Source organism: Bactrocera latifrons, unplaced genomic scaffold (genome assembly GCF_001853355.1).
Source record: "Bactrocera latifrons isolate USDA-ARS-PBARC rearing strain unplaced genomic scaffold, ASM185335v1 scaffold_140, whole genome shotgun sequence".
NCBI lineage: Eukaryota > Metazoa > Arthropoda > Insecta > Diptera > Tephritidae > Bactrocera > Bactrocera latifrons.
In genome coordinates, this window is record NW_017534853.1 from 184,517 (window position 1) to 202,938 (window position 18,422).

An 18,422-nucleotide genomic window follows, 5' to 3' on the forward strand; every position below is an offset into this window, starting at 1 on the left:
AAAATCCCTGTATATATTATATTATATCTGCATCACATAATATACATATATACATTTAGTTTTAGTAATCATTTAATTTCTGGTTTAAATATGCAGAGGTGTACCCAATAAAGTTTTACTATCTCCAACGAGCTGGTAACCGAGAGAGTATTCAAGCCCAAGCTTTAAAGCAACTATTGTTTAAGTGAAGTTCGTAAATATGTACTTTACAGAATATTCGTCTCGAACCCCTGTAGAGGCATTATTCGGATGAACATTGATTAGAATGATATGGACATTAGAGGGGTCCATTTTTTTATAAAATCGTTTACACAGGAAATGTTCTACGGATCATTCTAACCAACATTGCATAAGAGACAAAAGGTTCCAAACCGGTTTCAAACCAGCGACGTATCCAACACAAAGGTTACGAGTCCTATAATATACCTCTCTGGTTAGCGTCGATAGTTGAGGAGTTCCCTAAACCGGCCTTCGCAACCGTGAACACATTCATGTAAGCTCGATACTCGTGTTAACCAATACTCTGTAGTTCCAAGGCTTATCTTCCAAGTACAATACGAAGTATATACAAATTGTTTAAACTTGATTATTAGGGTGGTTAAAAATAGTGATTATTTAAGTGCTTTTATTCATCAAATATAACGATCATATAATACACAATTGATTTCATAACCAAAAATCATATCTACAACGTTTTTCTTATAATTTTATAAAGAGTGATCAATTTTCAAATTTAATGCGGAATGTTTATTATCATTCGAAAGAACGTTCTTGGCATTTATCTTTTAAGGATTATCTCTTTCAAATATTTGCCGCGTCTACGCCTCAGTAGGTCCATCCGATAAGTCCAATTTTCGCTTACTCGTTCGAGTATTTCCACTGGTAATTTGCAATTGACACGTGTGATATTCCAAGGTCTGAATTTGAGCGGGATTGTCTGCATAGACTTGATGGCCAATCGACCAGACCGAATGGGAAATTATCTTTTCACCGAAGTGTTCTCTCAACAAATCAATTGATTGATGCGATGTGTGGGAAGTGGCGCCGTGGTGTTGAAATCAAATGTTGTCGAAATCACGGGCTTCAACTTCAGGCATCAAATAGTTGGTTATCATGGCGCGATAATGGTCCCCATTAATGGTTACGTTCTCACTGGCACATCAAACTGTTTTTTTTTTGTTTTTGGATAAAATATCAGCTCTTGAATCTCTTCAGGGTGCTTGTTTGCATATCCATTGAGCCAGAAATGGACCTCCTTGTTGAACAAAATTTGGTTGGAAAGCTGTAACGAGACGACTCAGAAGTAATCTGTCAAAAAAAAAAAAGGCTATCGAAAAAATCATCTGTACTTAGATCACCCCTTTTATTGATATTTAGATAAAAATGGCTCCCTTTTTTTGTTTCTTTTCAAAATGTTTAATTAATATAAAACGCTCGACATATGGAAGGATCGATAATTTAGGGTTCAGTTCGAATAAGTTTTGGTATCTGAATAGTACCTGCTTTTTCATAAGCTTTGTTGTAAAATTTGTGTACGCAAAATATAAAAATCATACTTTTGAAGATATCGAGATCAAGTGCATATATGTACATATATCTATGTGCGTCGATCTTATTCATAAAACATATTTCGTAAATGTATGTTGTTTCTAGTATTATTTCGACCACTCTAATGTGCGTATGCTTTGTGTTTTTTTTTTAACAAAAATCGTCAATAGTCCAACTTTATAACGCTTCTAATTTAAATTTTGTGTTTCTTATTCATGTAAATGCGCATAAACAACCGGATTTAATGATTAACTTTGTGAAAATTTATGCGTCTACAATAATTTATGTAAATATGTAACACAAAAATATGTAAGTATTTTTAAAAATAAAACGGCGATGACAACATTCGTCTTTATTTGTGCGGTTTTGTTTATTCCGCATGAAATATTCTTTCCATAAACACATGCAAAAATATATATGTATGTATGTATTCATTTATGTGTGTATGGGTATTTGTTTTATTTTCATACAATTAATTTCCATTCAGTTTTCGGAGCAACATTTCAACACTGGCGACGACGTCATCGATCGTGTGGCACCAATGTCATTGTTAGTGTCAAAGCGAATACGCCATCTGTTTGTTACTTAGGCGCACACATGAAAGTTTATTTACAAATATATTCAAATACATACATACATTCATATATGCAACAGCCATAAATCTTACATATATATCATACATACCTATATGTTAAGCTTTATTATAGCAGTTAGCTTGTTTTATTTGTTTGAAGAAGTTTTTCCAGCGTAGCATATACATACATACATATATGCAATACGGATGAATATCCCGAGACCCTCGGGTTTTTGAATTTTGGTTGTATTTCCACATTTTTTTAAAAGAAAAAAATTTATGTGGGAAATAAATAATTTAAGGGGTTAGGCGGGTTTGAAAATTTCAAAAAATGGATTTTCTTTCTTCTTTATTTTATTAAATTGTACATATTTAAAATATTCTCCCAAAGTTTTAAATACGTTGAACTCAAAACTCCATTTTTGGAGTCGCTGGACACGATTTCTAGAAGAGTTATTGACCGATTTAGCTCGGATTGTGTACACATCTTTAAAATAATATTATCTAGTTATTGAACAAAGGATTTTTTTCTTTACAGCATTTTTTTAAGCTAGTAAATGTGAAAATTTTACTAAAAAATTAGATTTTTTGTTCAAAGTCTGAGAAGAAAATGAAAATTTTAATTTTACTTTTTTGTTTAAATTCGTTCAAACGCGTGATTTATACATACATAAGTACTAATGAAATATTAATGGTTTTTGATTTTAAATGAACCAAAAATAAGTTATACTGTCCACGGGGAGAACACTTTTTTAGTGAAACACCCAGAGAGATGATGCCCCAACAGCTGAATTTTCAACATTTTGCGTCATACTTCTTTGAAGAAAACAGTCTAACAGTAACTATCAATGTGTTGAATAAATATGTTGAATAAATATTTTTATCCAGAACTTCAAAGAAAGACGTATCGCTTTCACTAGCATTTGGTTTCAGCAAGATTCCAACGAAAATTTTAAAACTTATTAATATCTGACCTGACTGCTCCATTTTTTTTTATGGGATTATGTCAAACAAGAGGTGTACAAAACAAAACTTCGAAATCTGACTCATCTGAAGCATTCTAATGGATATTTTAGGTAATCCCAATTTTCACCCATCATATTTAAAATAGAATTTTTCAGATCGGACTAATATAGCATATAGATGGCATACAAACGGACGGATCAAAATCAAGTACTTATAAGAAAACTTGAATCTATGAAGGACCAACCCATTATCATATTGTGCCACTGTCAAGTTTATGGAGATTTCGAGTTATCTGAAGTCATAATTAATCGTATGAAGATTTTTATCCATTTATGAAACGCAAAAATATGCAGTACATTTATGTCCTAAAAATTGGTTAGTAATTATGATAATATATCATAGCACAGTTTGGTTGAAGTTTGTGCTAAACATTAAAGGCAAATAAAAATTTCCAATAAATCTTTCAAATGATGGTCACTTGTTCCGTTTTGCCTCTGAAAACTGAAGCTTTAATGTCGATTCAAGTTAATTTGATAATTATGAAACTCACAGATTTCGGGATCGCTACTCTTAAATCCCGACAATTTCACTACCGCAAAAGTTGAATCTACATCACTAATAAATACATAATATCTGCATTCACCTATACAAATTTATACAATTTTCTACTACAATCGAACAGTGGCACGTTCTTATTTTTCTTTTGTGTTTTTCGAATTTGTTTAAATTAAAATTCTTATTTGTTGGTATTAGTTTGTTGTGGCTTGTAATAGACACGCTTTAACTTGAATTTCAATTTATCATAACAAACAAAATTACTTTTGAGCTAATTTATTTCTAGTTCACACCCAGATTTTCGCTGTCTTGTCAGAAATTTGATTTTCATGGATAAATATTTTCGCTGGCTGAAGAAGCGAAAACAGGAAAAATCAACGTCTTGTTGTTTTTGTTATTATGCAAACACGCAAATAAGAAAAACACATATGTAAATTAATTACCTTACCTAATACCTGCGATGGTTAAACTTAACGGCACCAAAGCGTGACCACTCCAGCATATAAACGCAATTCTCCAATTGCTCGTTAAATTATGAGATCACACAATTCTATTAATTTCAACCACAAGCAATTGGGTACATGTACGTACATAGGTATTTATGAGTGTGAAGAAAAGTGCGGCTTCATTAATTGATTGGGTTGACTCAGACACTAAGAATTTCGCATTTTTAAAAATGTCTTATAAATATATGGATATATGAGCGCTTTAGTTTTTGTTTTTGTGAAAGGAAATTTATACAAACGTTCATAATTTTTATTAATGACAGCTATTTCGGCATATTCTCTAAGTGTAAAACTTAGGGATCCAAAATTTCTTCCGTTCATACCGTGGCGGTGTCTGTCATAGGCGCATATGGTAGCTTGGGACTACAACTCTGTGGGCAGTAAAGGCAAATCTAATAAAATAAAAATCTGAATATTTCAAAACTCAAGTGTTCCTGTATATATCTGGTGCCAAGAATCGTCTTATTAAAACTTTGACTTAAAATTGGTTGATTCATTAATGCTCTATACATACATACATGCTACGAAAAGCCTTAAAAACTATCAACTTTTTGGATTCAACTTTTGGATTATAATTTGTAGGCTTTATCTTGGTTTTCTCTTTTTACTTCCACAAACTAAAGCTAATACCGTCTGTCTGTAATAAAATGCCTCCGTTTAAAGGAAGAAAGAGAAACAGCAGAATACTTTTAAGCCCTAAAAAACTGAACTGAACGAAACTGTTCTCTTATATAAAACAAAGAACTCCAATTAAGCCAGTATGGAAGGGTTAAGATCGGGTGCAACCGAGCCTTTTATGCTCAGCTTGCAAGAATCAAAGCCTGGAAAGCACCGTCAGATGTTAGCATACTTAAAATTGAACTTAAAAGTATGCAAATTGACCGATAGATGCGACATAAACTGAACTGGAAGTTGGAAAATATTTTAGTTATAGTAATATATACAAGTTTAATCCTATTTCGACAATTTTTGACTGTAAAATTAAATACCTTGAAGGCACTATTCGTTAAAAGTTTTACAATAATACATAACTTAATTGATGTTTGATTAGTGACTATAAAATAAAAGTATATGGAATTTTACAGTTTGTTATATGGGCAGTAGGCGGAGTTGCAGCCCAAACTCACTAATTTCCTTCAATGCTTTCAAGAAACGGATATCACACATATCAAATTTGGCTTAAATTGGTCAGGTAGTTTCTAAGGTATAAAATTTCACCTAAACTTAGGCGGTTTTCAACTCGTTTCGTCATCCTGATTGTTTTTAAATATATAACTCTATATCTATCTCGACTGTTTTTAGGTAATACAAACAACCGTTGGATGAACAAAACTATTATACTCTGTAGCACATGTTGCAAGATATAAAAAAGCATCTCCTTTCTGCTTTTCGAGTTGAGATGACCTCAAGAAAATTTTTGTTTTGTATCAAATAGCTTCGTGTTTTTCGAACAACCATTCGTATTCCTTAGACTTATTTCAGATAAATATATACATTGCATCGATATTTTGTCTATAAAATGACCTATGTTGGAAATGTTCCACAGCTCATTCTGAACAACTTTGCCTAAGAGACTATGGATCTAAAAGCGATTTCAAGGAGAAGTTTGTCTTTTAGGGATTATACAAATTTGTTCGTCGCTTTGTTAGATATAGTACGAACGTTATTAATAACATCAGCAAATTTCGATATTCTACCGACAGACAACCCATTATTAGAGTAATTCATAGGAATTATAGAACTCTTTTCGATAATTTTTGTAAGAACCCTTAACCGTTCAGAAGAGACATTATCATTGTGAACCCATCGTTCCCCTCATTTCAGAAAAGAAACCCCATCTCAATTATATAGAAAACCGTTACAAACACCTTCGTCTAATTTTTTTTTTAAGTGTATTTTTTATATTTTCAGATAAAACAATAGATAAGGATTACAACTTCAGCTTAATACATAATTTGGTACTTACACTCCAGCCTAGTCAATTGCTTTTGCGACTCTTTAGTCTGCCAAGGCGCCTCCTCATTGCTGTCAGCATCATTTGCATTCATCTTCACAGAAGCACTCGCAGAACACAAAAAGGTGGTAACGGTTATATTGGAGTATACTTTGCGGGGTGGAAGGTTTAAATTTCAAATTCACCACGATACTTTAAGGAAAGTGTGGACAACTACGCACTAGTTATATAACGGTTTTTAATTGAATATTACATTTTAATGAATATTTTTAGGGATTTATTTTCACTTTTTTACGACTTCAACTCATTAGGGGGGATTATGGGACTTCTACTGGATCCATGTGCGTCGATTTCTTGCTGCATTTGCAACAATTAAAGAATGCAAACAATGAGCAGGAGCGCCACACAAAAACAAAAAACTTGCGAACGCATTTTATAATTTTTTTTTTTAATTTGTTGTTGTTATTGATAAAGAACTGAAATGTCGAAATTGGCGCGTCGTCTCCGCAATATTTATCACGTTGGTATACACGGGGCTGGACTGTGGACACGTTGTGACTATGCGACTACTCGATAAAAACTGAAATAGTAACGGAGCCGTTTGATAAATATTACTACCACTCAAACAACTAACCTCAAACGCAGTTTTCTTTGCCTTTACAACTTGGCGGTATTTCGCTGCCGCGAGCAGACAGAATTGTTTTGTTCGCCTTTGTTGTTGTTTCGGTGCTACGATTGTGTACGTCGCCACCGATAGTTATGTTGTTTTCCAATTCCACACACAAAGGCGCTCAATGAGGATGGCGTCAGCGTGCGCAGCTGCGTCGCTGGGCAGTAACGACGTCGACGGCTACGACGACGACGGCAGTGACAACATCGTAATCAGCTGTGGCTATGCTATGCTATGGTTGATTGTTGTTGTGAAAACAACATGTGATATATGTATGGGAGCTCAAGTTTTACAAATTTTGGTGTATGGGCATACATTTTAGAATGTATTAATTAATTAAGGGTGTTCTTTTTATTTTTCATACCCTGAACAGGACATACTAACTTTGCCAGGAAGTTTCTAACACCTAGAATGAAATGTTAGGGACCTCATAATACATAAATAACGGGTTTTTCAATAGGGACGCTACAAAAGTAGACCGATGGGGATAGGAAATGGCGCCCTATTTTTTCCCGCTCTTTTGACATTTCTCTTCAGTGAGATTTGTCATTGTATCATAAAAGATAAACGAGTCGAAATTATTAAAATTTATTACCGAAATTCGGAGTCAGTGGCTCCAACTTTAAGAGCGCTAGTGGAAAAATTTTAATCCAAAGCTACAGCACAAAATGTTCCCGTGCCAATGAATATTGCGGCCGATAGCGCATCAGTTGAGGAAGACCCAAATCAGTCTGTCACACGTTTTTCTCAAGCGTTTTGAGTCCCTGTGACGTCTTTGGGGCGAATTTTGCCAAAAATCTTGGAGATCAAATTGATCCCAGGACTGAAACCGTTTGGCCTCCAGAATCGTCGCATGTTCGTGAATTAAGCAGAGCAACAGCTTGAAAATGATCCGGATTTTCATCGAAAAGTCATCTTCAGCGATGAGGCTAATTTCTAGCTGAATGGCTTCGTCAATAAGCAAAATATGCATTACTGGTCAGGCAGCAATCCACACGTACTGCATGAGTCACCATTGCATACCTAAAAAATTGCGGTTTGTTGCGGTTTATGGCTGGTGGCGTCATTAGGTCGTACTTCTCCCGTGATGATCAAGATCAGCAAGTTCCTGTGAATGGGAATCGCTACCGCTCAATGATAACCGAATACTTTTGGATCGCATTGGATGATATGGACTTGGACAATATATGATGCCAGCAGGACGGCGCCACAAGCCACACAGCGAATGTCACAATCGATTTAATGAAAACAAAGTTTGGTGAACGTATTATCTCATGGCTCAGTCAATTGGCCACTTGGTCGTGCGATTTTATGCCGTTAGACTATTTGCTGTGGAGCTACGTCAGTGTGGGGCTATGGCTTCTGCCAACAAGCCAGCGACAATTCGTGAACTTCGTACGCATAGCGAACGTGAAATTGCAGCAGTTTTGGCGGATTTATGCCTTAAAACCGTCGAAAATTGGGTTCAGCGTCTGGACTTCTGCAAGTGTGCTCGTGGTGGCCGTGCAATACAACTCGAATTCCATGCAATAGCAATCTTATTGGGAAGCCTGTTGCTATATATAAGTGATAAGTGTCCAACTGTATGTACATATGTATATGTATATGTATCTGAATTTGAAAATTTGTACACATCCTTTTCCATTCAAGAAGCTGTTTATTTATCGGAAACGCCGATGTAAGAGTCAACTTGCATTGTTTGGTACATTGTTGGCAGTATTTGAATGTTCTTTTTGAAGAAAAATGGAAGGTAATCATTAGTCCTGCCCATAGAGCGCCTCTAAACACAGACTTTTTGGGGATTATCATTCCTCCTAATGCGACAATTCGTTTGATTAACATAACTTAAGGGGTTAAACGTAGTCAAAGGCACGAAAAAATTACAATTTTCAGTATTTTTTTTTTTTCTTCTTGAAGACACGAAAATTTCAAAAAAAAAAAAACAGAACAATAATTTCCACAGTTATAGTTGTTTGTGTTGACCCTGTTCCAAAAAAAGGTACTTGAATTGACAACCATAAGTCCTTGGAGATTCATCTAAAATCAATCGGACAAAAAAAATTAGTTTTATAAATAGACAATCCTGTGCCTGATCGAAGAATTTTTTGTTTTTTTTTCAAAAATTAACAAAATGGCGGCCTCAGGAAATTTTTTCTAAACTTTTGGGATAAAATTGGTCTTAAAAAATCGAAATTTTTGAAAAAATATAATATTCATTAAAATCGACTGAGCGGTTTTCGAGTTACAATTGTCACCAGTTCAAAAAATGTAGTTTTGAGAATAACGCGTTTAAAAAAATACGAAATCGAAATAGGGGAAGTAGTTTGACAAGCACAAAGTTCTTCCTAAAAAAGGTTGCTGTCAAGTACTTTGTCCAACTTTTCAATTAACTCTAGAGCTTGCTGTATGCTCTTCACTGTTAGATTTGACCTTTCTGGCGTTATTTTCAGGAGAATTAATGTACTTTTAATAATTCGCTCTTATGTATTAGGAACTTTCTGTAACAGAAAAATACATTGTAGAAAATTAAATTTCTTTATGCGTCGATTTTTTATTTTTTTGTCAATTTCAACTTTTATCTTTTTTAATATACAAATTATTAAAGGCCCAATATCGGTTTTAATCTCGTCGGCATCATCATTAGAAAGGCAATTATCTAAACCGCTATAACATTTTTTAACTATTATGAAAGAAGTACACACTTGCTGTATGTGCTTGCAATATCGATTCAAAACAAAAAGTGCCAGTTTGCATAAACGTGGACAAAAAATAATTGATATGGGATTTCTGCTAAACAATTAATAGAAATATTCTTTTATCAAGATCTAATGAAATTACTAAGCATACAATTGCCAACTATATTATTTTTTGCGACTCAAATTATCAGCTGGTTCGTTGGTGGTAAACATGTTGCAAAGCTATAATTGAAACCAGGACCATATATATTATCTCTGGCGTATGTTCGCCGCGTGAAATAATTAAAGTGCGATTGTTTTAAGGCAAAGTATCTGCCATCTCTCAGTAGATAATGCTGACTATATAAAGACTCGCACATCTCTTGTGTTCAGTTATTCTTTGACACATCTGGAGAAATGAAGGTCTTGCATATTTTGGCAATTGTTTTATTAGCAGGTAGTTATTTGTCAACTKCGAAAAAGCTGAGTTTACTTTAAATATATTCACGCCGGTTCCTTTTTTATTTCGCAGCTGCTATTTCGGCTTTTCCTGTAGAAGAGGGCCGTGAGAATGGCGAGAATGGCTGGTATGTACCACAAGTGGATGGGTCATTCGTCTGGATGACCATTGAAGAGGGMGAGAATGCAATTGCGGAGCGTGAGAAACAGGACACATTAGAAGGCCGTCTCAATTTAGTGCCCGTCMACTATTATCTGTAYACGCAAAARAATCCAACCACTCCACAGAAAATTACAGTTACCGCTGAAACTATTTTGAACTCGAACTTCAATGCCAGCAATCCCACCAAGTAAGTGTATTTGATCGCAGTTTTTCTGTTAAGTATACTTATAACTGACATTTCACTCTAAACTTCAACAGATTTTTAATTCATGGTTGGCTTCAGAGTTACAAAGCGAAAATGAACAAGAATATTCGCGATGCTTGGTTGAGTAATGGTGACTACAACATCATTGTGGTGGATTGGGCACGCGCTCGTTTCATTGACTATATATCCAGTGTTGTGGCTGTACCCAAAGTGGGCAAAAAGATCGCCGACATGATTGAGTGTTTGGTAGAGAAYCACGGTCTCTCCCTGAGTGATACCGAGGTAATTGGTCACAGTTTGGGTGCTCAAGCTGCCGGATTTACGGGCAAAAATATTGCTTCTGGTAAATTGCATGCCATTGTTGGGTTGGACCCCGCGCTGCCACTCTACAGCTACAATAAGCCCAACAAGCGTCTCAACAGCGATGATGCTACATATGTTGAATCCATCCAGACTGATGGTGGACAACTGGGTTTCCTGAAACCAATTGGTAAAGGTGCCTTCTATCCGAATGGTGGCAAAAAGCAACCCGGTTGTGGTCTGGATTTGACTGGTGCCTGCAGCCATGCTCGCTCTTGCATCTATTACGCCGAAGCTGTGAAAGCCGATAATTTCCCAAGCATGCGTTGTGGTGACTATCAAGAGGCCGTAAGTAAGAGTTGTGGTGCGTCATACAGTAGTGTGAAAATGGGTGCTGTTACGAACGCCTATATGGTGACTGGAGATTTCTATGTACCCGTACGCAGCAGTGCTCCCTATGGCTACGGATCTGATTAAGGAAATTATTTCTATTATAGCTGTATATACTGCAAGGATAAAYATGAGTTCGATAAAAATAATAATTTTGGGGTTTACTTATTAACGATAAGTGATCATTACATTTCCTGTTCGTTCTATGGTTTACTGAAGAAGTTCTTGGTGTAAAAAATTTTATAAATCGACCCAAGCCTAACCGCCTATAGTCGCTAAAGGCTGTTATGTCTTGTTAAGTGGCCTTGCTGGAAAAAGTGATGTTTGTCAAATCATTACCTTATCGCGTGGCCAATTCACAAGTAATTTGGTTATAATTGATGCTTTGACAGCAGGATATCGAGTGTAGAAACTATAACGGAATCAAATCTTTCGATATTATCGAAGGTAAAAACGGATTTACAAGATATTTGCTTAGCGTAAAGGCATAAACAGCCGCTGGGAGTGAAATCTGATCAGTACGGTGTATTTGGCAGCAGCATGACAATAATTTGTCATAATAGACTCCTCTAACCGTTTTCACTTTTCCAGGTAGGCAATACAATCTCTCCGTGGAAAATCCAGAAAACGCTGGTCAAAACCTTTCCCCTTTCTTCAGAGCAGCAGAAGTGATTGTTTTGGTCGTGCTTCGTCGACGGTCACAAAACGACACTAAAACTACGGATTGTTCATAAACACTGCAACAAACCCTGTTGTGAAGTGGTTGTATTTTTTTCCGAAACTAGCTTTCTCTTGTTCACACAACGGTTCGAAGCCAAACAATGTTTCAGACAGGGCGGCTCCTTATTGTGGACATTGTCAAAAATGTCGTTGCAGTCGTATATCTCCAGTGTTACCAATCACATTGTGTTGTTCAATATAGTGTTGGAAGAATGAGGTTTCTTAATCTTCATTTAACCAAAACAAAATCGTGGAAGTTGAAAAAAGTTACAGCGGTTCCAAAATGAGTAAAAATAATGAAGAACTTCGCTAAATTTTGAAATGTTTGCAGAAATAGGGGAAGAATCCCATGCAAGTCACCAATGAAATTTGTGAAGTTTATTTTTTTCTAAATTTTTAATAGTTAATTGGTCTTGAAAAATCGAAATTTTTGAAAAATTAAATTGCATCGACCAGTCCCGAGTTTATTATGTATTCTAAAAGCTGTACAAATTTCAATAAAATCGACTGAGCGGTTTTCGAGTTACAGTTGTCACCAGTTCAAAAACATAGTTTTGAGAAAAACGCGTTTAAAGTTTCACACTAGTGCTTTGAAGTGCCCGAGCTCTCTTTGTTATTTATCGAATAACTCTAAAACTAATTATCGGAACAACGTGAAGTTTTCAGAGAATATTCTTAAGATATTACACTTACCGAAAATGCAAAAAATTTTATTAAAATAATTTATTGAAAATTTTCACTACCCCTAACCCGTTGAGGAACGGTTAGTCTGTCAACTATTAAACAGCTGACAAAAATACCTATTCTGAAAAAAAGTGTTGTCTCATTCACCAACTGGGAACTGTCATTTTAGAATGTAGGAAATCAGTTATTTTCTATACTGAGGGTTTCGAATTGAAAATATTAACATTCGTAGACTAACGATAAAGAGTCTTAGGATAAACTAACTCAGAAGTTCTCAACATTTTCACATATTCAAAGCTAGGCACTTGCTTAACATACTGAAACATTCTCCACTACTTTTTTCTATTTTATATGCTTCTTAAAAGTCTACAAGTGATAATAATATATGACGAATCAATGGGGAATATTAGAGAGTATGCAAGAAAGGGTGAGGCCATACAAGAACACATTAAATTGCAGAAGGCGTAGGCTGACACCTTGACCATTATTTAACCGAATTTCTATTGCTAGCCTCGGCGTATCTCAAAGTGTTAGATATAGATGTTTGAGAACTTATCTCTGTGGCTTCAGGCTGAAACCAGATATTCACCACGTGCCGAATCTTGAAATGTCTGAGTTTGGTATCCCCGCAAAGCGAATTCGGCTGTGTAAACTGATATTGAGCAATAATAAGAGCATCGAGAGGATCGGCAAGATTCTCTCCGATCCGTTCGATACCAAACGAGTTTTCAAACAAAACCTATTGTGGACTTATTCAATCTACTGCTGGCGAAAACAACTCAAGCTGCAAAGCTGAATAGAAAAGGTACAATCTGGTTGTGAACGTCATCACATTCGCGACTTGGTTCCCACGTCACTGTTAATAATCATAACTTTGAAGTCATAGATAATTTCGTGTATCTTGGAACAAAACTGGATGCCTTGAAATTCAACGCAGAATAACGCCTGCCACTACTACGGATTGAGTAGACAATTGGGAAGTAAAGTCCTCTCTCGACGAACAAAATCCAAACTCTCGTCCTGCTATATGATGCAGATGTATGGACGATGACAATATCTGATGAGTCGACGTTACGAGTTTTCGACAAAAAGATTCTGTGAAATATTTATGGTCCTTTGAGCATTGGCAACGGTGAATATCCCATTCGATGGAACGATGAGTAGTTCGAGTCATATGACGACATTGACATAGTCAAGGGAATTAAGATATAGCGATTACGTTGGCTAGGTCCCGTCCGTCGAATGGATGAAAACACTACAGCACTGAAAGTATTCGACGGAGTACCCGCCGAGGAAGCAGAGTGGAACCTCCACTCCATTGGAAAGCCAAGGTGGAATCTCCAATTGGCGCCAAACAACGAAAATGAAAAACGACTGGCGCGCTTTTATAAACTCGGCTATAATCGCGTAAGCGATGTCTACAACAGTGAAGAAGAAGGATCTGTTTTAGAATGGCGCTATGTACATATTTTGTCCGATTCCAACTTCCTAATTCCTTTATTCTCGAATCAAAACTTGCTTTCACGTTCAAAGTGAGCTCATCTATGAGCAGTTAATGCAAAAGCATAATAATCACCTCGGCCGATAATAAATTTTCCAACCAACAATATCTAAAAGTCAATTTTTTATGTCCGATTCGGTCCATTTTTCCTATGAAAGAACCTTGACATAAGATTAGGGTCGAACGATCGCTGAAAGCAGCGAACATTTCGAGCGGTTCCATGAAAGAATATCATGAGTTTGAATTAAATTTATCGACAATACATTGATCAAACAAAAATATTTTTTTTTTAATTTTATCGAGTTAATATTCAAATTTTATCTACCTATAGACATGTCTATTTTTAAATATAGTAATGTATGAAAGGAGCGTAATCGGGTTACTTTAGTGCACTATAATGATTATCCTCGTCAACACAGCAGCGCGTCATCTGCATTTCCTCTGTCATAAACATGAATGCGCCAAAGTAAATAAAAAACACGTTGAACGCCGCGTGTGGTGGTCTATTAAATTACAGTTAGGGCCATTGAAGTCATTTCCAACTGCAAATGTGGCTCAGATAATAACGTCAGCTGCAAGCGGAAGTGCATAGTAAAAGGTATTAAAAAAAAAAAAAACAAAAACAAATAAAGAAATAAGCAGGAACCACCCTAAAAGCGCAGTGCAACACACCCAAACGACATTAGCGCTTTCCTTTCAAACTCACATCATACAAGCAATGGCGCAACAACAATGAGCAACGCTGAAATTAAGACAATAAATAGTAAAAAGTAACGAGCAGTAGACTATAAAAACTATATACTTTTGAAAACAATACAAAAACTACTCATTCACCCAGCCGAAAGGAAAGCTGCCAATGCAATTACGCTAGCATTTCGGTGTCTAGTTGCAGGCGTTTAACAACGCGACGCCGAGATGACAATGACCCCTTGCCACACATACACGACGAGCGCTGATAGCACGCCTAGCACACGAACGCTCTCACACACGCACATCCAGCTCTACTTTTAGGCGCTGCAGCTTGTACTAACTATACGCTAACTACCCGCTCTGACACTAGCGTCCTTTTTGCAGCCCTTCAAGGTTGTACTGCTTTACAAATGACACCTGCGAGAGATATTTCTGAGTTGGTTTACTATGTGTTAGCTGCGACTCATTTGACCACAATTCCCAGGTGTTCAATTCTAAATCATAAATGAGCGACTAACAAAATTAGTTTGGCACGCAAGGACATCCGCTCGGAGCATTCATTCAGCAACGTTGGTATATTTGGCGGTGCGTTGCCTAAAATACGCACTCACAGAAATACATTTGTTGGTCAAAATAGTTGTTGCAAGCACACCTTAAATATTTGAACGCGTGAAATTGGCTGCTTCACGAGATATCAGCTATTAGATAAGCTTCATATTTGGCGAACCATAAGTTTTAGTAAACTAAATTAATTTGCAAGTTACAAAGAGAGCGAGTAAAATATTTTGGAATGATATATCATTATATATATATATATTATATATATATAGAATGCGTATATATTTGACACAGTAAGGTTGCGCCGCAGTACAAGATAGACTTAGGATTCATTTCCCATCTGAATTGAATTAAAAGTTCGCCGTATACGCACACAATTCATCAAACTTTGGGTAGTCATTAGGCTCATAATACAAGAATGGACCAATAAGTAGTTAAACGCTTTGAAACTTGTTACATCAATTTCGATTGGTATCAAAGGAGCAAAATCGCCGTATGCAGCATGCTAGCGCTATTTGATTTCACTGCACTATTTCTCTAATTTTGGACTGAATTCATATTGGGCTCTTACAGTGATTTTATTCTAGCTTCTCATTTATTTTGATCAACACACCTTGATTTTATTCAATCAATGGAGAACATCTTAATTTGAAAGCGTTACATGATCGGCCAAGAGATGAAGTTTTGGGTAGCCAAAAAACATCCGGGCGAGTTAATGTGAGAAGGCGAATCATCCCAAGAGTTATGAGCAGGGTTTGGGACCCGCAGCGCAAAATACACAACAGCCTCGAATGAGAGACTCACTTTTGTTAATAACCATTACAAACATATTAAAGATTAGCATTTCGGGGCATGCACCTGAAATAGCCGGTCCCTTAATCGGGATCAACGTCTGCCCATAATCCGTATCAATGCGAGGATCTTTAACATATCGCTGATTTGCGCCCACGCCCAGACGGAAGAGAATAACGATGTGATCAAAGATGGAGCACATCTATGAGAGCTGACCAGTGTTTTAGATGTGTGTATTCTCCGAGGCCCTATCATTGACTTAAGTCAGCTAAGGTACACAACAAAAAACGCCAACAAACACAATGAAGGTTCGACGTCGAGAAGCTGAAATCACAACAGACAATCGAACGAACAATTTTCTGGTAGACGTTCTTCGAGAGCACTCATCAGCAACTCAGTATAGGGGAACTGTGGGACGACATTTCAAATTCTTTACGTACATCTGCAAATGAAACAATTGGCTTTCGTAAAAGGCAAATAAACAGCTGGTATCCCCGGAAAACTAATACGGCTGTGTAAAATGACATTGAACAATACCAAAACCTCTGTCAGGGTCGGGAGGGACCTCTCCAAACGAAGAATGACTGGCCAGCTGAGACTTACGGTTACAACCGCGTAAGCGGTGTCTACGCCAATAAGGATGAAGTAAGAGAACGAATAATATCAACCAACAACAATGGGTAAATAGTTAAAATTTTTATTTGTAATTTGAAAAAAGTGTGTATGTGTTTGTGTGTATTAGTGTGTTTTCATTCAAATCTTCATATATATATATTAATGTTAAGTAAATATTTTATATTACATTATTCGATATATATGTTTGTATGTATGTTTATGTATGCAGAGCAACGTTAATTTGCGAGCAAAAATTTGCTTCAATCTTGCTTTCGTTTACATCACTAACATAAATGCATACAAGGGAAATGATAAATATTAAATTAATAAATAAATTCAAATAATTAAAGATTGTATACAAATATTTTCACCTTTTCTTAATATTTAATTTTACTTAGATTTTCTTTAATAATATTTTGTAAATCATTAGTAGTTTATTGTTTGTGCATAAAAAGCGCACAAAAGTACGAAAAGAGTACCAACACGACGCGTTCGTTATATAACTACTACACATACGACACGAAATACAAAACAACAAAAAGGTGCTGAGCGACTTAGCTGCAAATTCACTTGCGTAGGTTTATAAGTTTTTTTTTTATTTTTTAATTAATTATTTAATTTTTTTAATTAATTATTTCATTTTTTTAATTAATTATTTATGTTTTTATAATTAATTAATTGTTAACTTTCTTTGTAATTTTTTTATTTCTATTATTTTTTTATTTTTTCAATTAATTCATTTTTTTAATATTTTTTTTTATTTTCGTTGGTCAGCATACTTCAATAAGTAACTGTATATTTGCTGCTGTTCGTATTGCATATTTTAATTTAGTAATTACAAAAATATTTATGAAGCTTATAACGCTTTAAATGAACTTTAGCTTAATAATATAAGTATACAAGTGTATATATGTACATATATACCGTAATTTAGGCGTAAAATAAATTGCTACTTTTCACTTTAGACCTACAGCAGTTCATGGTGTTTAAAGTTTGTATTTAAATGTACTTAAATTTGCTTCAAAAATGTATATATGATTAAATTTAATTAATTTAATTTAATTGGAATTGTTTACTTTTTCATATGTTTACAGCTGATTAGCCATTGTTTTACTTTTTATTTTTTATGCTATCATTTTGAACAGTTTCACTTTTTGATGTTTTCCTCGCACTTAAAATTATTGTAATTCGATTTTAATTATTTGCTGATAATACTTAATGTTTAGTGCATATTTTAGTTTAATACTATAGCCAGTAGAATTTACGCACCATTTTATTATTACTCGCCTTCAGCAATAACAATAACAAAATTCGCTTTGAAATTTAAATTATATTGGAAAAAAGGCGAAATGGTGTTTTATATTTTCAATATACTTAATTTAATAGGTTTTTTTATTTATTATAATTATTTTAATTTATTATCCTTATGAATTTTTATAAAAAAAAAACAAATTCCTTAAGCAAAAATTGTTTAATAATTAATATTTATAAGTCTATAAAAGACATAAAATAAAAACGAAAATTAGCATTGGACGTATAGTAAGAGCAATCTAGCGTTTCTATAAAACCTCGCGCTTTGCTAACACTTAAAATAATTGCATAACATAACAAGGAAGAAAATTCTTTCGTATCAGGAGTTAAAAGTCGATTTAAATATGATTGTTTTGAGGTTAGTTAATTAAAAGTTAAAGTTACCATTTCGATTGTATATTTTAATAACGATATATAAGGTAACAGAAAAAGCTGACGCTTAGCTGCAGTTATAGTGAATGCTGCGTAAAATATATAAATCCTCTAATTAGGGTAGTTGGATAAATATAATGTAAAACAATTCGTAACCTTTTTAATTTCATGCCTTTAAAAGTAATAAATATTGAGAAAATACAAATAATGTAAA

At 34.9% G+C, this 18,422-nt stretch overlaps 2 protein-coding genes across 2 annotated transcripts in view; one reads left to right on the forward strand and one right to left on the reverse strand.

The window, feature by feature from the left end:
• LOC108965500 overlaps positions 1-6,664 on the reverse strand; it is a 33,604-nt gene extending 26,940 nt beyond the window's left edge. The window contains exon 1 of the mRNA XM_018927965.1: positions 6,116-6,664. Within this exon, the coding sequence (XP_018783510.1) occupies positions 6,116-6,197 (82 nt within the window). The 5' untranslated portion in view covers positions 6,198-6,664. The remainder of the gene's footprint in view (positions 1-6,115) is intronic.
• Positions 6,665-9,832: 3,168 nt separating this feature from the next.
• Positions 9,833-11,117, forward strand: LOC108965486 (phospholipase A1-like). The gene is made up of 3 exons (XM_018927942.1): positions 9,833-9,905; positions 9,981-10,257; positions 10,329-11,117. Exons 1-3 carry the CDS (start codon positions 9,866-9,868, stop codon positions 11,050-11,052), a joined length of 1,041 nt encoding a protein of 346 aa, XP_018783487.1. The 5' UTR covers positions 9,833-9,865; the 3' UTR covers positions 11,053-11,117.
• Positions 11,118-18,422: the final 7,305 nt, after the last annotated feature.